Genomic DNA, 24,419 nt, shown 5'->3' with positions numbered 1-24,419 from the left:
GATTTTTTATAATTTAGGACAGTAAGGTCTGACTTTGCTTAGACAAATGTCTTGTTACTTAACAGAAATAATGTGCAGTATAGAATATAAAGTCATGGGTAGGCCCACACGGAATCTGCGCGCGCAGAATTCCGCAGATTTTCCACAGAATTCCGCAGATTTTTAGCCCATCATTAATTCTGTTTATTTACTTTGAGTAAATGTGTGTAAATCTAAATTTATTCAGTTTTAAAATTAATTACAGTAATATTATTGACTAATATGAAAATGTTAATCGGATTTAAGTACAATGCAGTTTGTAAAGTAATATTTTCTGTCTTTTAGTAGATTTATTATATGAGAGACTTGCTTTGTTTACCAAATAAAGTGAATCTAATTGGATTTGCATTTTAAACAATAAATAAAAGTAAAAAAGGTATTATTTTTTATTTCCCATATTAAGGTTTTAGTTATGATACTCCCAAAATCATTCCGCAGAAATCCACAGATTTTTACCAATATTTTCTGCAGAAATAGCAAAAAACATCCGCAGATTCCGTCTGGCCCTAGTCATGGGGCAGTGGAAGAAGAATTAATATTGTTAATAACTTCCTTGCGCTTGGAGAACTGCATTTATACATCTCTGCAATGACTCAAATAACTTATTAATAACATCATCTGGAATGGCAAAGAAAGTGTTCTTGCATTCTGTAAGAATCTTCTTGGGTCCATGCGGGTTCCAACAGGTCTTCTGCTGTATTTGTGATGATTGGGATGCAGTTCAACAGATGATTCATCGGAAATCTGCATTCTGCCTCTTTTCCAAATGATCAACTACAAGTCAAGTTATTATTTGTTGCTTTTACAACTGGGATCGACGACAAGACTTTTGTCAGGTACTGACATGGCAGGACCATATAGTAAAAGTGTTTTAGCCAAATTTTCTAGAGAAGATCTGTCTGACATTAGTTCTTTATGACATCATAGTTGGAGACAGTTAGGACTAATTGCTTAAACTACTAAAAGTTATAGCCATCAGTGTGTTAGTTTTTTACTTCAAGGCTAGTCTTATTTTTTTGATCAGTCTAATTTGAATCCACAAAGCTAATTAAGCTAACTGCTAGTTAGTCAAACTGTTTTTTAAACAGTTAATATTCTGGCTATGTTTATGCAACTGGCCCTATATGAAGTGAAGTTTATTTTTTGAGAAACTTTTATCATTAATCATAGGTTCTGATTAAATGTGACTGCTCAAAGAACCATTGAAAAGTTTAGGATTGATACATTTTAATTTCAAGAAATTATCATACAGCAAGCATTAAGTTCATTTGTTTACCATTTAACTAGTTTGCTAACTAGTGATGTTAAAGGCATTTATGAAGTTGCAAATAAATTTTGTTACAATTTTACTGTATGTTTCAGCAAATAAATGCAGCCTTTTTAGGTGTGAGAGACTTGAGAAACTTTAATTTTAAAACATTTAAACTTTTGAACAGTTGGTATATATTTGCATGGTGCCAAGTTATGGGAAACTTGTGATTACATTGTTTTATTTATTCATTTGAGTTAGGCATGGGCCGGTAGAAGATTCTGACAGAATATTATAAAGTTGGATACAAATATCACGGTTTCACGGTATTGATTACTGCTCTAAATTATATTCTTTTTAAATGTCCAGGTAAAAAACAATAACTTTTTTCCCCTTTGAACACAGTATATTTTAATTTTAGAGACATCTGTAATATTTTGGAGCAGTAAACATGTCAGGCTAAATAATATAAATGAATCATTGACTTCTGCAGTCTTCGTTAGTTTCAAAAACACAAATTTATTTACAATTTAAAACAGCATCTTTGCATATCTTTTCTGCTGCAGATACTGTTGTCCTAAAAAAAGTAATTAAAAAATCTTACACATATTTGGAACGGTATAGTAGAAAATTTTGGTGGTTTTAAAACCTTGACTTTTCCTAACCATGGTATACCTTAAAAACGGTTATAGTCCCATTTGTGTAATTGAGTATTTTATCTAATTGCTCTGTATAATGGACCAAAGCCTAATTCATAAAATAATCAATTAAATAATTGTTACATTTATTGATTATCGAAATTTACAAAGTTTTAAAAGATAAAAATGCCATAGTAAGATGCTACGGCAATGGTATCGACTAAAAACATGATATTTTCTTTTTTAGCTTTACAATGAGAAATATATGAGGTATTTTAAAGTGGGTAGGTTGTCTCTTACCAGTGAGTTGAGGGCTCTCAGGTACACCAGAGCCCTGTAAGAGCTGGACATTGAAGGCGCCCTCCATATCACTGAAGTGCAGGCTGTCATCATCGCTTATATCCACAAAAATACTCTGCTCGATGTGTCTTTCCCACAGCACTGATGAAGGTCTGCTGTGAGCTTCATCTTCACCGTCCATGTCCTCTGATTCTCCTGTTGAATATCCATCAAACCTGCTGCTCCGTGCGCTAGTGCGCGTCTTCCGCGCGCCTCTGTTCATTACCTAGCAACACGCTTATACACAATAAGTCAAATACATTTTATAAATAATATTTATATTATATTACAATATTATGACTGAATAGTTTGCTACTATATATGCTGGAAAATACAGTGAAATATCAACAAGCTGCATAAGTAGCACTCACGTTACTCTATTAATAAAACATATGGCACTCACTTTTTACGCTTGATCTATAGATGATGTCTAGGTTTTATAAACAGTATGCGCAACTTGCTCGTGTGCCGCTGCCTTCATAAATGAATGACATAACACCACAGTACAATGAAGGCTCTGTTTAGTTTCTCAAGCCTCTGGTGCAGGATCATCTTGAGCATTTTAAATAATAAATGCAGTATCTGATGCTATGGGCAGGTGTTACACGCGCACGGGGTGGGGTGAAAGGTGGTTCCTACGACTACATGAAGCAGCTGTCAATCATTTCTGCTTCAAAACCATTTCATTCATATACTTAATTGGTGCACACAATGGTTAACCGCTTTATGTGTTGGCTTATGTTAATTTAAGTGCAGTTAAGTGTTAGATGAGTAACAAAACACCCGTCACTGACTGAGTAGTAGAACGGTAAAACATTCAAATTTCATTGGTGATTCATGAGGGGAGTAGCTACGTTTGAATCATGTGCTCTGATTGGTCAGTCGAGTCACAGTCACGCCTCAACACGCCCCCTTTGTCCGGGTTTGTGTAAAGTTTTGACTCTTAACCGCTTCGATGAGACAAACTGTATTTATTTCGAAGCTAACTCATCTAATACATCGGCTTTTACGACATGTTTGGATGTAATTGATTTTTGTTTGGACCCTGTTGGATGTAAGCGACGAAACCGAGAGCAGGATCCGTGGGGAGTCGAAGGAGGTATGACTGAAGTTTGGCCCGTATCGTCCGTTAAGACAGAGCTGTACGCGCTAACATAGCAAGTGATTAACGTTAACGTCATATCAACTCATAAAATATAAACATTTTAAGTTGAACGAGCACGTATAATCATTGTAGTGATAATAATCAATATTAAAACTTATACTGTGTTGTTTTAACGTTGTAACTTGTTTGTTTAAAAATCCAACAACTGATATTTTTGAATTATGCTAACAGCTCTATTGTAACATTTGTATCGTTAACTGCTTTTCCTCTGTCGTTTGGTTTAGGTTTGTACGTTACTGAAGTCAGTGTTAACGTTGCCCATTTTGAGGTTGGTGGTGTTTTCATGTCATTATACATTCTTTACGAACTGAATACATATTGTTCTTGCTTAATCCAGGTCTTTCTTTTACTGTTTGATTTGGGAGCGAAAAATGGGTGTAACGTTAAGTCGTTTTGTGAAAAAGGTTTGGCTTGGTGACTTTGGCTGAACGTTACAGTAGTTTTTCCAGAAATTTAGGTTTTGTGTTTACATACAGTATAATTTTTGCTTGTAAACATTCGTCAATGGCAGCATTCTTACTCGAATTGTTCTGTGACTAACATGCATGTCCTCTTGGAACAGTCTACTGGGAAACTATGTTGAATTTGGCAAATATTTATTACGAAGTGCTTGCAATACTTCTGTGTATAAGGGATCTTAAAGGGTAACCAGCTGGGAACTGCTGTGAAGTCACAGTCATGTATTTGTGATCATGATGATGAAGTCATACACTTCCTGTGTGTCATGGAAGGTACAGCTTGTGTATGTCTTCTTGTTAAACTCTATTCATGTCTCATCTTGTCAAGCTAAAGCTTTGAGATGCACCGAGAGCCAAACAGAGATGCTTCTTGACCTCAGAATTATGACACACAAAGTTTTGTAAGTGACGTTGTATTGCTTTAGGGACTATTGTTGTTTATCATATAATTTGTCTGGATGATTAAAATGTGAGTTGCCTTAAAGTAGGGCCTGTGGGCCAAAGTTGGCGCATGGTAACCTTTGATTTGGCCCGATTTCCTATTTGAGAAGAGAGGGAGAATGTTGGGGATAGTTTTGAGATTGTCCATTTAAATTTAATGCAAAATGATGTTGTTGTTGTTGTTGTTGTTGTTGTTGTTGTTAAAATGTGCCTGAAATCAAATGTTTCTATTAAATGGTTTAAAATCATCAGATTTAGTTGTACATACTGTCACCCGACAATGCAAAGACTTTGGTAAAACAAATCAAGTCAAAGGCAGATTCTGCTTGACTAGTGTGTTCAGCATTAAACATTGCTGTGTTATAAATGTAATTGTGTTTTTATTGCAGTAAGTTATTTAAAAAGTTATACTGCACATAGTTGATACAATTTAAAACAATGCTTTCTATTTATTTTGAAATGTTATAAAATAAGTTAGGAAATTACCTATGGCAACTTTAATATAGTTTGGTATATTTACCTTTGGCCCACGGCTCTCAATAATTTTTGGTTTTTGGCCTTCATATGAAAAAGTTCACTATTATCGTTCACAATGCTTCACAGAATTAGACTGGAGCTAAATGTTTGTTCTTAAACCCTCTGATATTTTTTTGTAGATTTATGGTTAATGTAGTTTCTCTTCATGATTGTAAATAAACCTGATTATTTTACTATATACCACAAACCATCAACAACCAAGTAGCTGACAGCAGTTTTTACTTTAATGGATCACAGGTTATGACTTTAAAAAAAAATCAGTTTTCCAATGTAGAAAATTAACATTTTACTTTTGGATCATGACTATTCCTGACCTACTTTTGTACTCAGTTTCCTCAGAAATGAACTATTATGTTGAGGTAAAGTCAGGGCTGCCTGATATATATTATCGTTGGGAGCCGAAATCAAAACTGACTTGATTATTGCACAATCCTAGGTAAAGTAATATAATGTATTAAAATGTATTTTAATCTGAACTAAATAATTTATTTTGTAAATGCATGTTCTTCTGGTCATTGTCAAATATCATATCTTCATCTTTTGGTGAAAATTAGAGACGTCTTTCTGTTGATGTATTCCAAACTTCTTTCACTGCCAACTACAAGCTTGCGTTTATTTTTAAATTCAAAGGCCTCTTCTCAAAAACCACTCAACAACCAGGTGATAAGACCAAATAGTACTCTCGAATGTGAATATGGAATAAAAATATGTTGCTGCTTTCATTTGATACCAAATTTTTTATTGCTTATACCATGCACAAAATATGATAGACCTCAACAACAAAACTGAAACATCAATATTCTAAATAATGCAAAATTGTGTCTTTCTATAAACAGTTGCAGTAGAGTAAATGGTTCTTTGAACATGGCTCTATGGTTCCCCAAGCTGATTATCTTATTTTTAGATTAGCTCTGCAATGACAAATCAGCTTTCCAAATGTCACAAGGGTGCAATATGTTTGAAAATGACTGACAGTCTCTATTACATTGTGAAATCTTGTTTTTTATTCCCTTGTTATGACTCTTTTGCATCTTTGGGGCTTTATAAGAGAAGGGTGAACAAAACTTCTTTCATGTCACCAGCTTGATTGCGTTTTCTTTTACGCTTTGGCATGCATTGCAGATAATCAACTGTGTTTATGGGCTGATCCCAATTGCTTCCTTGGTTCTTGTTGGGCCCCCTTGATTTGGCTTTCCCTTACACCGACAAACACACATACACACTCTTAATATCTGCCTCCCATGCATATATCTGCAGTTCAGTGGGTGTTGCCATGGCATTACGCTCAGAATGAGGCTTCACACTCGGCATCTTGTGTTCTCTTCACAGAGAGCTCCGGAAGAGTATCCTGGACAAAACGCACATCACACACAAACACACACTTCCCAGCCCCACTGCTGTGGTGAATATTAGCTGAGAGAAACCCCAACTGTTGTGCACTGGATTCCACCATCGGAAAACCACTTTGTAAGGGCAAAAACTTTTCAATAGTTCTCTCTGGGACGCACAACTTTTCCCTAATGGATTACTTTCTGGACTTGGCTCGGATCAGCTCTTCATAATGCTCTTCGATGGCTGTGAGCAGTGCAGTGGTTAGCATGCAGAATGAAAACCGAACGTTTGTCCACTACAGGTAGGCACGCAACACTTGATTTGTTTTCCATTAGCGTAATACACTTTTTAGGGGTTTTGAGGTTGTTCAGTATTAAAACATTGACGAAGACACCAAAAGTGGACATTGTATGTGTCACTTAACCATGGTGTTTTGATTTTGCACATAGTTAGTTCTCTTAATAACTGAAAATAAATCTAAAATTGGGTTTGTAAATGAAACTGCTAATTGTTTGTAAAAGCTTTATGTCCTAACCAGGTTTAACTAAATTTGATAGAAATCATGTGCGAAACCTAGCAGTAAAATAAATACAAATGTTGTATTTTTATCAGTTGTAAAAGTTTTTTAGGTGGTTAAATGTGGAATTAGATTGTGTTGTTTGTGAGAGAAGCACCAGGTGTGTGTTCATTTAATCAATGTTTATTAATGGTTTTAGTCTTTTAAGAAGATTGCCTGTTCTGCACCTCATGATTTTTTTTACTTTATTACTAACTTTATAAAGCAATAAAGCCAGTTTGAGTCCAGGTCAGCTCCAAGCCTAACACAGTGGTGTACACCACAAGGCTCCATTAGGGATGCACAATATTGGGGGAAGGGCTGACATTGCGATCTTTTTGTTTTTCTGCGATTTATATATTGCGATATAATTTCAAAAAATAACTTTTGAAAAATTCACAATTTTACAATGATCATGATGATTTTGTGAGGGAGTGCATCTGCATAAATTATACACAATTATACAAAAACACACAAAATAATATTATTTAAAGCACAAATGAAAACGATAGAACAAAGATAAAAATGATCTTAACAAAACTATGGTTTAGTCTAACAGTATTGAGATCTAGAAATTCAATAATCAAATGTAAAATAACAGCGTCTTATTTTTATAAATATAAAATTTATATATTTTTCTTTAATGTTGTCTAATTTATAGACTTTTTCTTCTATTTATAAACCTAATCTAATTGTTAAAGCAGAAAACGTAATAATCTCTTGTGTCCAAATGGTTTTAATGTATCTAAAATCTCTTGAAATCCTGTGATGTGGCTAGGGCTGTGCTAATTGTAATTTTATTATTATCATTTTATTATATATATTTTTTTTGATGGATTTTGCGATTTGATTTACGATTTATTTCAAGCTTCAAATTTATTTTAATTTAATTCAAGCTTCTGCTGAATAATCTAATCTTTGGCAACAATTCTGCGAAAGCCCTTAAAAATTACCTGGTTTTGTTCGGTGTCTGTGACTTTGAAACCAAAATATGTCCATGTTACAAATGCTGTTTTTCTTTTAGTAATTAATTTATTAATGCTTCTGAAGCAGCAGACACCATAATCCCACTTGTCAGCACTTTCCTGTTTGTTTTATTTTTTTATTGTTGGAATATTTCAGGTGCGCAATTCTTATTGGGCAGAACGAAAGTGTCCTCACTTTTTTGTCTAGTTATAAAGCCCCAGTCAGATCACACAATTATGGCACAGTTTCCTTGACGTAGGCTGTCGTTAATGACAAATGGATGTGCTGACACAAGATTTAATCGTTTCTTCTCATCTAATGTTCATGATAGTTCATGACAATCGACACCATCGACAACAGAACGTCTAGCATGTTTAATTTTTGGAAGCATATAGTGGACTGATTTTGAAGCACTTCACCTCAGATGATATTCTTTATTTTTGTTAAAATATACACATTTTATATTACAGTCTGTTGCGATTAACTAATCGCAACGTTTCAAATTGTGATTGCGATTAGTTTTCGATTAATCGCATAGACCTCTAGGTGACTATTGCTGATTTGCACACTGCATTATCTAAAACGATATATCGTGCAGCCATTCCTTCCATCTCATGAATTGTTCTTTAGTGTACTACATAAATCTATGTTGCCACTGTGCTTGAAGAAAATAAACGTCTGTATCATATTAAAGGCAAATAAATTGTCTAATTTAACATGTCTGGGGAAAAAAGGTCAAAATATAGATGAAATAATGTTATCGTTATTCAACATATATTTATATAAAAAGATACTTGTTAAATCATTGTTCTGTCATAAAGTGGATTTTGGTATATAAACTAAACTTGCAGTATATTACATTTTGGAGTGGGTCTTCTGTAAATCATGGTAATATTGTTTGACAGTCATTTTTTTTGCTTTATGCGAAAACGTATGAATGAACCAGATAAACATATGTATACATACATAATTAAAAAAAAGTATACCTACTAAATCCCTAAAATGCTCTAAGATTTTCACATTTATCCTAATTTGCTTTAATTACCTGATGCCAATTTATCATATAACATGTATAACTACAGTTACACTTCAATGCAAATAGATTCAATTTTTTTTAATATTTGAGAAAAGAGCTACTCTGAATCTGTCACATGATGAAAGCTCTGCATTGAAGAGTTTTATGACATCAGAAGCGAATCTAATCTCTGTAGTGTCTCTCTCTATGTTCACGCTAATCACAGATGACAGTGGAAAGCAGAAACACAATCAGATTAGCTGTGCAAGTGCTGAGCGCAACACTTTTCCACAAAGCCATCATCAACCTCTGCCCTCGAAGACGTCCAGTGTGACGTTGTGTCATGGATAGCTGCCTTGTTGAATGTTCTTTTTAAAATCATTGCAGTTTGTGGTGCTGTAATTCCTGGTGGAGAGTTTGGTTGATTGGCAGCTTCAGCGGGATGTTTGTGTGTTTGGGGCGGTTAGTTTTGAAGATTACAACCCTGTCTGAGGACTTTTTAAGGAGGCAACAAAGCAGTTTTAGATGCCTTTCACATGTCCAGTTTTCTTTGATTGTGTGAGGCGGGAAGGCACCAGGTAGGCCTTGATTAACTCTAATGGACCAGTTACAATTATAATGTGTAGGATTAATCTGCTGTGAGATCGTGGTTGGATTTTTTTCAAGGCCACGTGTGTTATATAGTATCAAGTTGAGTGTTGAAGGAATTTTTCTCCTGTTTAACATTTGATAATAAATTTAATACTTTTTCAAAATGTTTTGGGGACTTTTATGCTTGCTATTAATTACCATGAATATAATTTATGGAGTCAATCTAAGGCCATAAATATTGCAAAATAAAATAAAGTTTTGCAAACAAAAAAAAAAAGTATTGATCAAAAAAAATTTCTCCAAAAATCGCAAAGCGTAAATAAATTTTCATGAAATAAAAATTTATTTCACAAACAAAAATAAAGAACTGCAAAGGGAAAATTTAATTTTAAGAAATAAAAATGAACTTTGCTAACAAAAAAGAACTGCAAATAAAAATTGCAAAACACAATTTTTCAACACACAAAAAAAAATATTTGCAATAAAAAAACAATATATTAGCAAAACATTTTTATAGCATTGCCCTTACAAAACCTGTCCAGTCAATTGCAATGCTGATTTTTAGGTCAAGGGGGTGGAGTCAAGGCAACTTGGGTGTTTACGGCAGGCCCAGACCTGCCTCTATTTAAGCAACATCATCACCTGGAGACACAGTATCACCGAGGTGGTCTTAAAGCCCAGTAGGTCCAGGCCTGCCGTAAAAAAAAAAAATATATATATATATATATATGTGTGTGTGTGTGTGTGTGTTTATTACATTTTTTTTTTCAGTTGCAAATATTTTAGTTTTTTCTGCAGTTATTGCAGTTCTTTTATTGTTTGCAAAGTACATTTTTATTTAAAAAAAATAAAATTTCGCTTTACGATTTAAAAAAATAATTATATATATATATATATATATATATATATTTTTTTTTTTTTTTTTTTTTCTCAATATTTTTTGTTTGTAAAACCTTCATTTATTTTGAAAGTATATGTGGCCCTAGATTGACTCCATGATAATTCATGCATCTGATGTGTTTGACATTGTGTTTATGTATCAGTGGTGCTCATTAAATATGAACACATGAAAAATTCTAAACAAAATCTTTTATGTTAATATTTGATTTTAAATTGTATCCTGTAAGCCCATAAAACGTTTCCTGGGTTGTTGCATTTATTTTTCTTAAGTTTACATGAGAATAAAAATAAATGAAATATACTGAAATTTTAATATAAATTTTAAAAATCTATTGAATCCACTTGTTAAGTGTGGCGGCACACAAAGCGGCTTCCTGGTCCAAGCCTTATTTTCTCAATTTCAATGAGTAGCGGCTTGGACCCAGAGACAGTATTTCATACATCACGACTTAACAAGCAGATTAAAGTTTCATGTCAATTTCTGCACTGTTCTTAAATGTCAAAAATAAAATGTTGATTAGACTTTTCCAGAATAAATGAAGAAGTATCCCATCATCTCAGCACATTTCTAGTTAGATTTTCCTTGTTTTTATTAACTCCAAAAATAGTGCAGTGATTCTTTGTACTGTGAGTGTGTTTAGTTTACTTTCTAATATCATAACCCTGCCATCTCAGTTTATTTCCAATAATGTTAATGCAGAGATTAAAAACTTTAACGTTGTCAACTGTTCAGAGTTAATATTTTTACTGCCCCCTGCAGGATGGAGGCGTCCTGTTTGGATCTGGCTCTGGAGGCAGAGCGTCTGTGTAAGGTGGGAGATTACAGCGCCGGTGTTTCGTACTTCGAGGCTGCCATACAGGTTGGCACAGAAGACCTACAGGTTCTAAGCGCCGTCTACAGTCAGCTGGGGAATGCCTACTTCCACCTGCACGACTACAGCAAAGCTCTGGAGTTCCACCACCATGATCTTACACTCACTAGGTATGCACGTGCTAACATTTTTATTTTTTTGCTTTGGTAACAATGTACTCAAAGTAACATTATACACATCTAAAGTGGTACAAGAGGTTTTTACTGTACATTATGCTGTTGTGTTCAGTGTTGCATTAATCAAGTAATCCTCAGGAACAATTGTTACAATATTTGATGTATTTTATTATATAAATAAGATACTTATTTTACACTCAAATAATTCCAGCAATGTATAACTATTAGCTAGCTTCAGTTTGCTAATATTTTATAACATTTGTATATAAATCATATCCTTAGGACCACTGGTGATCGGCTTGGTGAGGCCAAAGCCAGCGGAAATCTGGGGAACACATTAAAGGTTTTGGGACGCTTTGATGAAGCGATTGTCTGCTGCCAGAGACATTTAGATATTGCCAGGGAACTGGGCGACAAGGTGAGCGATCTGATTAATGTACACAATAGACATTACCATAACAGAACACAGAACATTTACATGTATTCATTTAGCATTATTCATTAGTGCTTTCATCCAGAGACATTTGCAAATGGAAAATGCTACAACACTAGCACTTGATTCTGATCACACGATAATATTAGTACCACCATAGAAAGCTCTCACAATTAGCTGGAAAATTGAATTTGCACACTGACAAACAAATCAAAGGAGTTCTAGTCTCTAAATGTATAATGCAGACTGGATCTGGTAAATGTTGTATTAATATGTAATCTAATTGTAAATGAATTGTTAAAATCCTAATATTCCTATAGTTGCATTAATGTCATGACAGAATTTACAGGTCTTCATTTACGCAACAAAATGTAGTAGTAAATTATCAAATCACAAATAGATTTTTTTATGAGCTTGATGACAGCCAAGTTTTGTGAGATGCAGTGGAAGCTTGTTTCTAAAGAAAACTAGGGTGCTATAACCTCTCACACTTGTGACTTTTCCTTGCAAGTTTGTTTCACAAGTTTTCTTATGATATTTCATTGGGGGAAAATTGCACTTGTTTTTGAAATTCAAAGGGAAAAAACAGCTAGGAGATTTAAGATGAAATTCTGATGAAAAAAGTCTTGATTGTGAAACTGCAATTTTGCAAGCTTAAACTTGAAATTGAAAGCAGTTGCGGACCTAACTAATAACCGAGGTAAGCAGCCGCTTATGGCCCCAGGGAATTTGGGATCCCCGACCAATGCCAAGAAACCTATATTAATCATATAGCTCTTTTATACATTTTCTATCATATGTTGTAAAATCTGTCCATAACTGTTAAGATTTTAATGGCCTCCGATTCACAAACAACAATTACTCAATTTACATGAAAAATGGTGAAGATTTTTATTTTTTTTAATTACTATAAAAATCTAATTACAAAAAATGGCTAATTAACTGTACATTGAGGTGGCCAAACTTGGTCCTGGAGGGCCGTTGTCCTGCAAAGTTTAGTTCCAACCTCAATCAGACACACCTGGTTTAGCTAATCAAGCTCTTACTAGGCTTTCTAGAAACATCTGTGCAGGTGTGTTGAGAAAAGTTGGAGGTAAAATCTGCAGGACACCGGCCCTCCAGGACCGATTTTGGGCAACCCTGCTGTACATGGTTTTTGAACTTCTTTTTTTATTTGTCAATTTATTGCTTTTAATTTTACATTAGGAAGATAAAGGTTTCTTTAAATATTAAATATACTTATTATGTATAGAGCGCCACTGTTTATTTTTTTTCCCCCAATTTCTGTTTAACGGAGAGAAGATTTTTTTCAACACGTTTTTACACATAATAGTTTTAATAACTCATTTTTATTAACCGATTTATTTTATCTTTGCCATGATGACAGTAAATAATATTTTACTAGATATTTTCCAAGACACTTCTATACAGCTTAAAGTGACATTTTAAAGGCTTAACTAGGTTAATTAGGTTAACTAGGCAGGTTAGGGTAATTGGGCAAGTTACTGTATAATGATGGTTTATTCTGTAAACAAAAAAACAAAAATAGCTTTAAGGGACTAATAATTTTGACCTTAAAATGTTTTTTTTTTAACTGCTTTTATTTTAGCCGAAATAAAACAAATAAGACTTTCTCCAGAAGAAAAAATATTATCAGACATGCTGTAAAAATTTCCTTGCTCTGTTAAACATAATTTGAGAAATATTTAAAAAAGAAAACAAACTTAGAAGAGGGGCTAATAATTTTTACTTAAACTGTATATACTTTTTAACATTCATTCATTAATTTTCTTGTCGGCTTAGTCCCTTTTTTTAATCTGGGGTCGCCACAGCGGAATGAACCACCAACTTATCCAGCAAGTTTTTACGCAGCGGATGCCCTTCCAGCCGCAACCCTTCTCTGGGAAACATCCACACAAACATTCACACACACACTCATACACTATGGACAATTTAGCCTACCCAATTCACCTGTACCGCATGTCTTTGGAATGTGGGGGAAACCGGAGCACCTGGAGGAAACCCACGCGAAGGCAGAGAGAACATGCAAAATCCACACAGACACGCCAACTAAGCCGAGGTTCGAACCAGCGACCTTCTTGCTGTGAGGTGACAGCACTACGCCACTGCCTCGCCTACTTTTTAACATGCAGTTTATTTTTAAAAAATGCTAGGGCCACATACCTGGAATTGCTTAGGACCTCCAAATCGATTTCAAGGCAAACTCTTAATACAGGGGAAAAAAACTTAAATTACCCTAAAAATTAAATGATAAAATCAGTCACATTTAAAGAATAAAATCTGTTTAGAACTGAAGTAAACCTGCAATTTTAGAATAGTGAGAAGTAGTTATGTTGTGTAATAACCCTGGTTTCCATTAACTTTCACAGTATGAATAATATACTATAGAATTCAACTGTTTATCAAGAATTCACATGCCAGGTTGACTTATTTGTAGTTGTTAGTTTGTTCCTTTGTGTTATTTAATTTGTTGTTGTATTTTATTTCTAAAGGTTGGGCAGGCCAGAGCACTTTACAATTTTGGAAACGTGTACCATGCCAAGGGGAAGAGTGTCTGCTGGAGTGGAGCAGAACCTGGAGACTTTCCTGAGGAGATCATGACAGCACTTAGAAGAGCCGCTGAGTATTATGAGTGAGTCCAAACAACTTGTCACATGACTGGACATGGAGTGCATGTATGATACGGAGATTTTACATCCTCTGTTCTTTCTCCTATTGCTCAGGGCGAACTTGTGTATCGTAAAGGAGCTTGGAGACAGAGCTGCACAGGGGAGGACCTATGGAAATCTAGGGAACACCTACTACCTGCTGGGAAACTTCAGGGATGCCGTGGCCTCTCATGAACAGGTGAGGGGTTTTGGGTTATATTTCAGGGTGTCCTCAGGGTCTTAAAATGTCTTAAATTTTGAAAACAATATTTTAGGCCTTTAAAAGTCTTAAATTTACTAAAATATTGTGTTGTAGGTCTTAAAGCATTTTAAACGGGTGTTAATTTTTCTATATTCACATAAAAGCACTCAATAGGGCCGACATACATTTAATCACCAGCAATTTTATTTTTGTAATTTTTTGTTTTAATTAAATTTAAATTTTTTAATACATTTTTAATTGAGATACAATTCACAACATCTGCTAGACATTTCTACAGCAAACTCTCCAAATTAAACTCCCAAATCAGAGAAAGAAAAGCAAAAACAATGACATAATTCCTTATGATAATAACAGAGCAATATATCCCTTTACAGTATCTTTAATTTATAGAAAAACTATTTACTGAAGAAAGGTGGAGCAGCCAAAATATTTATAAAAAGGCATGAAACTAAAGGTTTTATAGTAGAAACCCATTAGGTTGAATAGGAGTTATATATTCAATCCATTTGAACAAAAAAATCAATAAATATGTTTTTGATTATTCATGCACAATGTATTTTTCTTCAGAATAAATATACTTTTATATGTTAAACATGTCCAATACCTACTTTAATCATGTTTGCATAGCATGTGATATTTCGAGTAAGCAGGCTCTTCCTCTTTATCTTTGACACTACTTAAGTAGATAGTGTAGTTAGGCAGCATAGCTATGCAAAACCTCTCACACTGCATTGTGTGTCATATTTGTCTTTCAGCGTCTGCTTATCGCTAAAGAGTTCGGTGACCGGTCTGCAGAGAGAAGAGCCTACTGCAACCTGGGAAATGCTTGCATATTTCTTGGGGAGTTTGAAAGGGCTGCAGAACATTACAGGTATTAATATATCACACGTTTAGATTGGGGTTTAATTTGGAATTTGTTTTGAGTTTTGAGATGTACTTGAGCAGTTTTAAATTCAATATGATTTGAAGGTCGTGAAAGTCAGAAAAAAAATGTAAATGGCATAATAGAGTCTTAATAGGGGTAGTTCACCCAAATTTGAAAACTCAAAACTCATTTACTCATCGTCTACTGGTTCCAAACCTGTTGAGATTCTTTATTCTGATGAACACAAAAGAAGATATTTTAATCAGCTCATTAGCTTCAATTTTCTGCATTGTTCAGCAGTAAGTACTTTGTTTTGGGTGAACTATACCATAAATTATTATCATTTTAATTCGATTTTAATTGTAAGTAGAAAACCAAAACCTGAATTGCAACATTCTAATGCTGTAATTAAACTTTAAAAGCTATGATATGAAAACCGCTTATTATTCGGTGTTGATGAGTTATTTTATGATTTCCATTTTTTTTCTCTGCTATTTAGTTGTAAGAAAGTAAAGATCAAAATGATAGTTTTACTAACCTGTTCATAGTTAAAGTTGCAGGTGTGTTTAAAATCTTTTCTTGGTATTACTGGTATTTATGTCATAAAATCAAATGTATGTTTGTTTGTTTAATTTAATGTAACCTCTTTTTGAATGTTTCTCTGGTCCATTCTGTCACAAAGCATACACCAAGAAAATCTTTAAACACATTTAGTATATAAAGCTATGGAACATTAATGGACCTCAATGGAGGACCTCTATGGACCTCTTGAAAATTCTTAATTTCAATAGATTTACATTTTGTAGTTATGGTTTTGGTTAAAATGTCGTTTTTGGTTTTACATTTCTTCCCAATCTTAAATAAAAATACCATCATTTAGGGCTTTTAAACTACAAAAAACACTAACAAAACTAACACACACAAAAAACACCAACACTTTCAGAAATGTTTAGTCTTAATGTTAAATGACCAGCTCCAGTGTTTTAACTTAAAGAGTGAAGAAAATATTTATTAGTCTGACCTGTTGTCTTTTTTTTATTGAGAAAATGAGTAAAATAAATACTAATGTTTTACTCACTATACCTTGTTAATCCAGAGAAACTGAGAATTTTCAAGTAGTCTCTTAATTATTGTTTATTTATCTTTTTTAGTTGCAGATTTTACTAGTATGAACAAATTCCATTATTTGACTACTAAATAGATAGATATTTTATTACATGACTGATTTCAATGCAGGTGACATGGTGGCTTAGTGGTTAGCACTGTCACCTCATAGCAAGAAGGTTGCTGTTTCGAGTCCCGGCTGAGTCAGTTGGCATTTTTGTGTGGAGTTTTTATGTTCTCCCCATGTTGGTGTGGGTTTCCTCCTGGTGCTCCGGTTTCCACCACAGTCCAAACACATGCGCTATTGGTGAATTGATTACATTAAATTGGCCATAGTGTATGTGTGTGCATGTGAGAGTGTAAAAGTGTTTCCCAGTACTGGGTTGTAGCTGGAAGGGCATCCGCTGGGTAAAACTTATAATGATTAAGGCGAGCCCTCATTAATTAAGAAACTAAAAATAAATGAATGATTTCAATACACATGCACATATTAAAAACATATTTTTTTCCCGGTGCAGTTCAATCAGGAATTTGTGATGCATTATTTCCTCCAGACTTATGCGGTCATGTGCCTGACAGTGATTGTGTTGTGAGTGCAGGAGAGCTCTACAGATAGCCCGACAGCTGAAGGATCTGGCGGTGGAGGCTCAGGCCTGCTACAGTCTGGGTAACACATACACACTAATGCAGGACTTTGAGAGAGCCATAGACTACCATCTCAAACATCTCATCATCGCTCAGGACCTCAATGACAGGTGCTCTCACACAATCATATTTGTAGAATATTTAAGTGTTAATTGCAGATAATGAAAATGGAGTGTGATGGCATTCGCAATAATTATGGAGAATGTGTTTCCTGCAGAATCGGTGAAGGCAGGGCCTGCTGGAGTTTAGGGAATGCACATACAGCATTAGGCAATCATGACCAAGCTATGCACTTCGCAGAGAAACACTTGGAAATCTCAAAAGAGGTACATGCAGCTAAGAACCCACTAGTTGAGTAAAATTAGGAATTTTGAGTGACTGTGTTGAATTATATTGTGTTTTATTGTGCAGACCGGAGATCGTAGCGGTGAGTTGACTGCTCGCATGAACGTCTCAGATCTTCAGATGGTGCTCGGCATCAGTTACAGCACAAACAATTCAGTTCTGTCGGAGAATAAAGAGATCGACTACAACCTGCATGGTAGGGCACTATCTCCAGAAGTTGTCTTAGAATTTTTTGTACAGATTCTCTGGACCCACGTTATTTTAGGCAGCCTAAATTACTCGGGGATGTGATACTTCCGTTAAAATGCAGATTTCTGTATTCTTCGAGCTCAATTGGGTGACCCCTGTGGTTTGCGCAAATCCAAAGGTTTTTTTGAGAGGTTCATCATCATCAAAGCAGACAACCTGATGGTTTCCCCCTTGAGTGTTTATTATTATCTATAAAAAGGAGCAGTAACTGCTTCATTCTGCACGTCTTGTAGACTCACCTAGGCTTTTGTGTATATAACATATTGATATTGTGTAGTCCTATAATGTGCGCATATGAGGAAGCCGCTGATCATTAATTTTTAAATGCGTGCGGCTGTGCACTTTTTCCGCTCTCACAATTGCATGTCCCGACCATGCGCTCTATGAACATTGTAAATAAAGCCAGGATGCACATTTGTTATTGTCCTCTGCAAATCATCTGTTCTTTAGTCATATATTTAGTTCTTCAGCCAGGAACCTCGAATTTAATACCTGAAAGTGTAGATGATAAGCTAGTACAAATTTCCAAAATTATATTTATAATTAATTAAAACTATAAAAAAAACAGGACTATGCTGAAGAGAGGCAAGTGAAAGTGATAAACTCTTTTTTTTAGCGATGAATGTTATTTTTTTGTACAGTTCGAATTGTTGACTGACTAGTAGTTTATTTATCACGTTGAAATAAAGTCTTTTAAATTACAAGAAAAAATATATTCTTTTGACGCAAGAGCACTAAACCGAGTTAGTAGCTCCATCTAGCAGTACTTATTTTTTGATGTAAGTACTTAGTGCTTACAGCCACCTAATATGAAGTAGGAGGGATTCTCTTAGTTGTAAATATGGCAATAAAAAATGTATATATCTTGCTTTTTTTTGGCTGAATTGTAGTTCAAGTAAGTATCTTTATTTTCTATGCATCTCTATCTGTCCACTTGCCAGTGAGACAATGTTCATATTTAAAGCTATGAGAACATATCCTTGCAGGCTATGCTATGTGATATGTGCAGAATGGTTTAAAATGATTATGACAATGTTACATTTTAATAAGACAATCTTAAAACAAAAGTAATGCCTTTAAAAGCAGAAGTTAAATTCACTAAACGATTTTGATGACTATGGTTTTTTTATTTTTTTCACTTTAAAAATATTATATCAGGCGTCACTTTGTTGTAGTGGGTAGCACGGTCGCCTCACAGCAAGAAGGTCCCTGCTTTGAGCCTCGGCTGGGTCAGTTGGCATTTCTGTGTGGAGTTTGCATGTTCTTCATGCATCCGCTGCTTAAAACATAAAATATGCTGGATAAGTTGGTGGTTCATTCTGCTGTGGCGACCCCTGATTAATAAAGGGAATAAGCTGAAAAAAAAATGAATAAAATATTATATTACAAAAATATTTACTTGTAGATTAAAATGTATATATAATATAGTAATTAAAATAATAATAACATTAATACATTTTATTTTTATAGCACTTTTCCAACATACATGCAACTCAAAGTGCCTCACAAACAACAACAAAAAAGCATTAAAATAGACCACATAAACTTGTCACATATACTCAGATAAAAGCATTCATGTACATAAAATTTAAGCATATATCCACATGATCACGCACACAATAGTCCTTATATATGCAAGCACACACCATACATACACACATAAACCTACAACAATATAGATAAAATGCATACAACTTAAAAGCTTGTGTATTCATATACAATTTTAAAAAGATGTGTCTTAACACGCTTTTTAAAAACATGAATACTAGGGGATTCTTTCACTTCAAGAGGGAGACAGTTCCAAACTTTTGGAGCATAATGGCTAAAAAAAGTGCCGCCAGATCGCATCAGGTTTACAGAGTAAAATTCTAAAAGTCCAGCGTATGACTGTATATGACATTTATTGTCCAACATCAAATTTTGTTGCAAATTGAATATTTTAGTCAACAGTGCTTCACTCCATTTGTTTGTGGTATATGCTCTCTGGTGTTAAAGTTTATTTTAAATATTTGTGCAAATGGCTCAATCACTTCTTACTTTCTAACATTTATGTATTCACTTACGAAATTTGTATAGTGAAGAACACAGTAAATCTTTCTGTCAGCGGTGCATGATGTAATAGTCAGCTAATCTCCCTTGGTAAACCTTACTTGTCTTTAACAGTTTTAAAGCAGTTTGTTGTGTTTTTTTTCAGGAGCCAGACCCAGGATGAGCCGACGACACAGTATGGAGAACCTTGAGCTGCTGAAACTCACTCCTGACAAGATCAACGCCAATGTGAGTATAGCTAAACGTTGAGCTCCAATCTGCCTTCTACTCTTAAATCTGTAATATGTTTATCTGTATGTATCAGTAGCTGTGTTTGTATTCGTCATTTTTATAAGACTGGGAGGAAAAATACATTAATGTGCTTAGTGTATGAAGAATTGCAAAACATAATTTCATCTCTGTCCTGCAGGGTCAGAAGTGGACCAGTGACATCCTCTTCAAGCAGTCCAAATACTCACTAGCCAAGTCATCTTCAAAGCTATCTTTTGTGAATCGTTTCCGAGGAAAGAAGCACAAACTGCAGAGCAGCTCCAGTAAAATCCTGCAGGATACCAGCAACACACGGGACGCTCCTCAAAGCAAAGTAATAAAACCACACGCAATGTACAAAGATAAAGTACTTATTGATAGTACATAATAATAAAGTACAAAGAAAGCCTGGTCAATAAATACTGTATTTACTTCATTAGTTGGAATGCTTGATCTTGTAGAGCAAGTTTAAGTTCAAATTGATTTAAAATTAATCCAAAACAATTAACACAGACTGCATGACCTTAATTTAATATCCAAACCACTCTTCGCAAATTGACCGTCTTTTTACACTGTCTGAAATTTCGTATACATCTTTTATTTTTATTTTTCGTGTTCATTGTTCTAAAAAATTGTCATGCATCGTTAGTGTAAAAAAAAGGGAAAATAATACAAAACCATGCAGTAATGCTTATGATCTCCTCTGTCTTAAAAGGGAAGTATTGTATTCATTGAATTGAATTGATCTCAAACAGATCTAGCATTATGTTTTTGCGATGTTTCTCAGGTGGAAAAAAAAAACATTTTCGAACAACAGATTTAACATGGCTATTAAAACACAGAGCTCAATCAAAAATGAAACCAAGATATCTAATATCACTGCAATTTGATGATGACAAACCTCCAAAAACTTGCCTGATCATTGGGGTGATGCTATCTGGAGCAAAAAATAACATTTCTGTTCTGTCATGTGAAAAATGTTTTGACAAAGTCATGCTCACTGTGCACAGAGCCCCAAAGAAATGTAAAAATGACTTTGAGCTTCAAAATCTTCATTCTCCAGTCCTACTTTTTAATAATCTAATTAGTTTTAGAAACACCATTATATTTTCAGTAGAATAATCTTGTGTAGCAGTGATATTTTTGTATGAATTATGCACTATAAATGTATTCATTATGTAGCGTTATTCTTAAACCTTTGACTTTGTTTGCCCTCAGCATGGAAGTACAGACATGTTAGGAGACGAGGGCTTCTTTGACTTGCTGAGTCGATTTCAGAGCAACCGGATGGATGACCAGCGCTGTGCCATACAAGATAGCAAGAGCCATCTGTCTGTTAACTCCATCAGCGCTTCTCCACCCACCACACCACCCAGAACCATCAGGAAATGTTAGCTTCTCTTCTTTTACAGTGTTTTCCTTAATTCAACAATCAAGTGGCTTTTTAAATCAACCTACATGCCTGATGCTTTGTTGTCTACCTAGCATTCTCAGAGTCAGCTGCAAGTCCAGGTCAGGAGCCGTTTCTCAGACTGCTGGCGAATGCTCAGGGCAGGAGGCTGGATGAGCAGAGGGCAGGAACGGGGAACAGTTTGCCTGGCCTGCGCACCCTGAATGAACACAGCAGCACCAACAACAGACAGATGATCCTCAGCCAGGTCATGGCCAGCACAGACGCCACCGAACCCGACGACCAGTTCTTTGACATGCTCGTCAAGTGTCAGGTATGATGTGAATAAACACGTGGAACCAAACACAAAATGAGAAAAAATAAGTGTAGACAAACAGTCACTGATTAAAGCTTAGTTCACCCGAAACTATAACTTCACACTAGGGTTGTAACGGTATGAATTTTTTACGGTATGATAATCGTCTAAAACAATATCACGGTTTGACGGTTTCGCGGTATACGGTATGTTACAAATGTTACAAAATAATAGAACAGTGAAGCAAATTTGACTTTTTCCAAATGATATATTTTCAGTTACTATAAACAACACCACTTACAATGAACAAATAAAAAAATAAGAAAATAAGAAATAATGTGTCAAAGTCCAAATAAAGTCCAAATAAACATGGTGCAAATCCTCAGTAAAAAAACAGATATAAATATTTACTATACTATAAATAGTTACATAACGAAACTAGATTCAATATGGAACATCCTTAGGTTTTATGTGCCAGCATGGATATGGTTGTCTGTGGATATGGATTTGGATATGGTTGTATGCAATGCAGACAAACAGCTGCACCTTCATTTGCGTCTTTTGAAAACAGCAAGAGCAGCAGTTCGTCTTTGCTGTGTCACTGTCATGTTTCTGTGCTGCTGTGCATGCAAAAGTACTTAGTATGAGAATTATTTCATGCAAAACTTTTTTTTTTTTTTTGCGTTTTATTTAGCCGCGCATAAATGTATGCCTATCTCTCATTCCGTGTTGTTCAAAAAGCTCACTGTTGGTCCACAAACAAAAGCGAAACCTATGCTTATTGGTTGTGAAATAGCGAGTTTGAACCAATCTGGGCATGGAGGAGGGACAATGCATCAATGTATCATGTCTGGTTTGTCCGGAGACACAGTGACGAGCGTTTCTTAGTCAAATCAGCGTTGTCAAATTTTGATGACGTAACCGCACTGATTCCGGAGCCTCTGAAAGTCCGCGTTATGTGATACAGCACTGGAAAGCTGAGATTCTCTTCTTTATGCCAATCTTTGAATTGTATGAATCGGATCAGCGGATCAAAAGTTATTAAACATTTAAGAGCAATACTTATTTTTAGCCGCGGGCGGCTGTCTCGGTCTTTAAGGGTTAAAACCGTTGATATGCAATTGTTCATGGTATGATAATCGTGCACGTTCAAATCGTGGTAGACCATCATACCGGTATATTGTTACAACCCTACTTCACACTAGCTAAACACACCGTACGCTGACATCAAACGAACCTCAGTGCGGACCAAAAGTGCTAGTATTAAAGCACTCTTGGTGTTTCAAAGTTCAAAAGGCTCAATTTTTCAATCACTATCCGTCAGAAGTCATTTTGTTCTTTTACACCATTTATCTCATTATCTATTTTTTTCTGGTCTCTCTCAGGGGTCCCGCCTTGAAGATCAGAGGTGTGCCCCTCCTCCGCCCTCCACTCGTGGCCCCACCGTCCCAGATGAAGACTTCTTCAGCCTCATCATGCGCTCACAGGCCAAGAGGATGGATGAGCAGAGAGTCACGCTTCCCTCCTGCCGCTGATCAAGCATGCACTTATTCTTCTGAGCTCCGTATCAAGAAATGAGCTCTCTTTGATGCACATTACAGACCTCACTCTGGTAAAACAGTGAAGATCACGTAACATGCCCTCAGTCTGAACTGTCCTGTCTGCTACATGACTATGAGTGGCGTATTATTTACACTTTTACTAATCAACTCTGGGAGGGGATGGAGGTTTTTATGTAAATAACACTTTTAATTTTGATTTGGATTGACGCTCTTTGTACATTTTGCATTTATAATGGTTTTAAAGGATGTTTTAGCTTGGCATGAATTGCTTTGGTTATGATCACTACAGTAATTCATACAAATGTATCTTTTGATGCAAAACTGCAGGTTTGATTGTATTTATTTAACATTTTTATTGTTGGTAGTTGCCTTATACTTAATATTAGATTTGTATTTGTGACAAATAACTTTGTCTTTTTTGTATTATCACGTTTAGTTTATAAAAGAAGTGGTTAAACTTAGTGTCCAATTGGAAGATTCACTACAGCTGTATAGCAATAAAACCTGTACACAAACATTTCACATTTAGTTTTTCAATTGCTTTATTAGACAAGATGTAAGCACAGTAAACAGAATGTTTTTCACAGGCAGGCAGATCATTTAAATGTTCCTTATTTTCAAAAATGAGTCATGAAATATCATGGGATATTAAAATGTCCATTCCAGACACTAAAGGTCAAGGACTTGTGTTTTTGTTTTTTGTCCTTTTCATGGGATGTCAGAGACTGTTTTAATTAACTTTATGCACAAAACTGGAATTTCACATAACAGATGTGTGAAAAAAGCAGCGTTTCCATCCAACGAGTCAAAAAGAACAAAATCGTCACTTCCTGATTAACTGGTGCCAAATATCAACAGTAAAAACAGGATTTTCTGCAATAAGAGAAGCTGTGTTAATCTTCTCCTTATTTAATAAATGACTTGCGCCTCAGAAGACAATGTCGACACATAATGAACGAGTGGTGATGTTTAAAGGCGTGAGACGCAAAGCACAGATGCTCTTGACAACTCTGGAGATAATTAATGATGTAATAACACTAATACTGAGTACTAGTAAGTATTAGATAAGGCTTTTTAGAATGACTGAAACAACATTTCAGATGTTT

General features: G+C 35.0%; 2 protein-coding genes across 22 annotated transcripts in view; one reads left to right on the top strand and one right to left on the bottom strand.

The window, feature by feature from the left end:
* The window catches only part of aknad1 (AKNA domain containing 1), a 28,359-nt gene extending 25,251 nt beyond the window's left edge, over positions 1–3,108 (bottom strand). For 6 of the 10 annotated variants that reach the window (XR_015478890.1, XM_087241296.1, XM_087241298.1 and 3 more), the window contains exon 1: positions 2,227–2,493. Coding sequence is in view for 9 of the 10 variants with exons in the window: in XM_087241296.1 (XP_087097422.1) it covers positions 2,227–2,488 (262 nt within the window). In the remaining variant the exon portion in view is untranslated. Of the gene's footprint in view, positions 1–2,226; positions 2,494–2,668 lie in introns of those variants that run through there. The other 4 variants (XM_087241297.1, XM_087241303.1, XM_087241301.1 and 1 more) reach the window with 2 other exon arrangements.
* Positions 3,109–3,167: 59 nt separating this feature from the next.
* gpsm2 (G protein signaling modulator 2) lies at positions 3,168–23,993 on the top strand. Of its 12 annotated transcripts, XM_087238961.1 has the most exons (17): positions 3,168–3,364; positions 3,655–3,698; positions 6,196–6,333; positions 6,419–6,499; positions 10,987–11,208; positions 11,497–11,632; positions 14,161–14,300; positions 14,392–14,515; positions 15,295–15,410; positions 17,108–17,263; positions 17,371–17,479; positions 17,565–17,694; positions 19,942–20,024; positions 20,206–20,379; positions 21,264–21,435; positions 21,531–21,769; positions 23,137–23,993. In XM_087238961.1, the coding sequence occupies exons 4-17, from the start codon at positions 6,438–6,440 to the stop codon at positions 23,284–23,286; spliced, it is 2,013 nt and encodes a 670-aa protein (XP_087095087.1). In that variant the 5' UTR covers positions 3,168–3,364; positions 3,655–3,698; positions 6,196–6,333; positions 6,419–6,437; the 3' UTR covers positions 23,287–23,993.
* Positions 23,994–24,419: the final 426 nt, after the last annotated feature.

The sequence above is a fragment of the Danio rerio genome, chromosome 2 (assembly GCF_052040795.2).
Source record: "Danio rerio strain M-AB ecotype USA chromosome 2, GRCz13ab, whole genome shotgun sequence".
Taxonomy (NCBI): domain Eukaryota; kingdom Metazoa; phylum Chordata; class Actinopteri; order Cypriniformes; family Danionidae; genus Danio; species Danio rerio.
The sequence above is the reverse complement of the archived record's forward strand: the minus strand, read 5'-3'. Positions and strand labels throughout refer to the sequence as shown.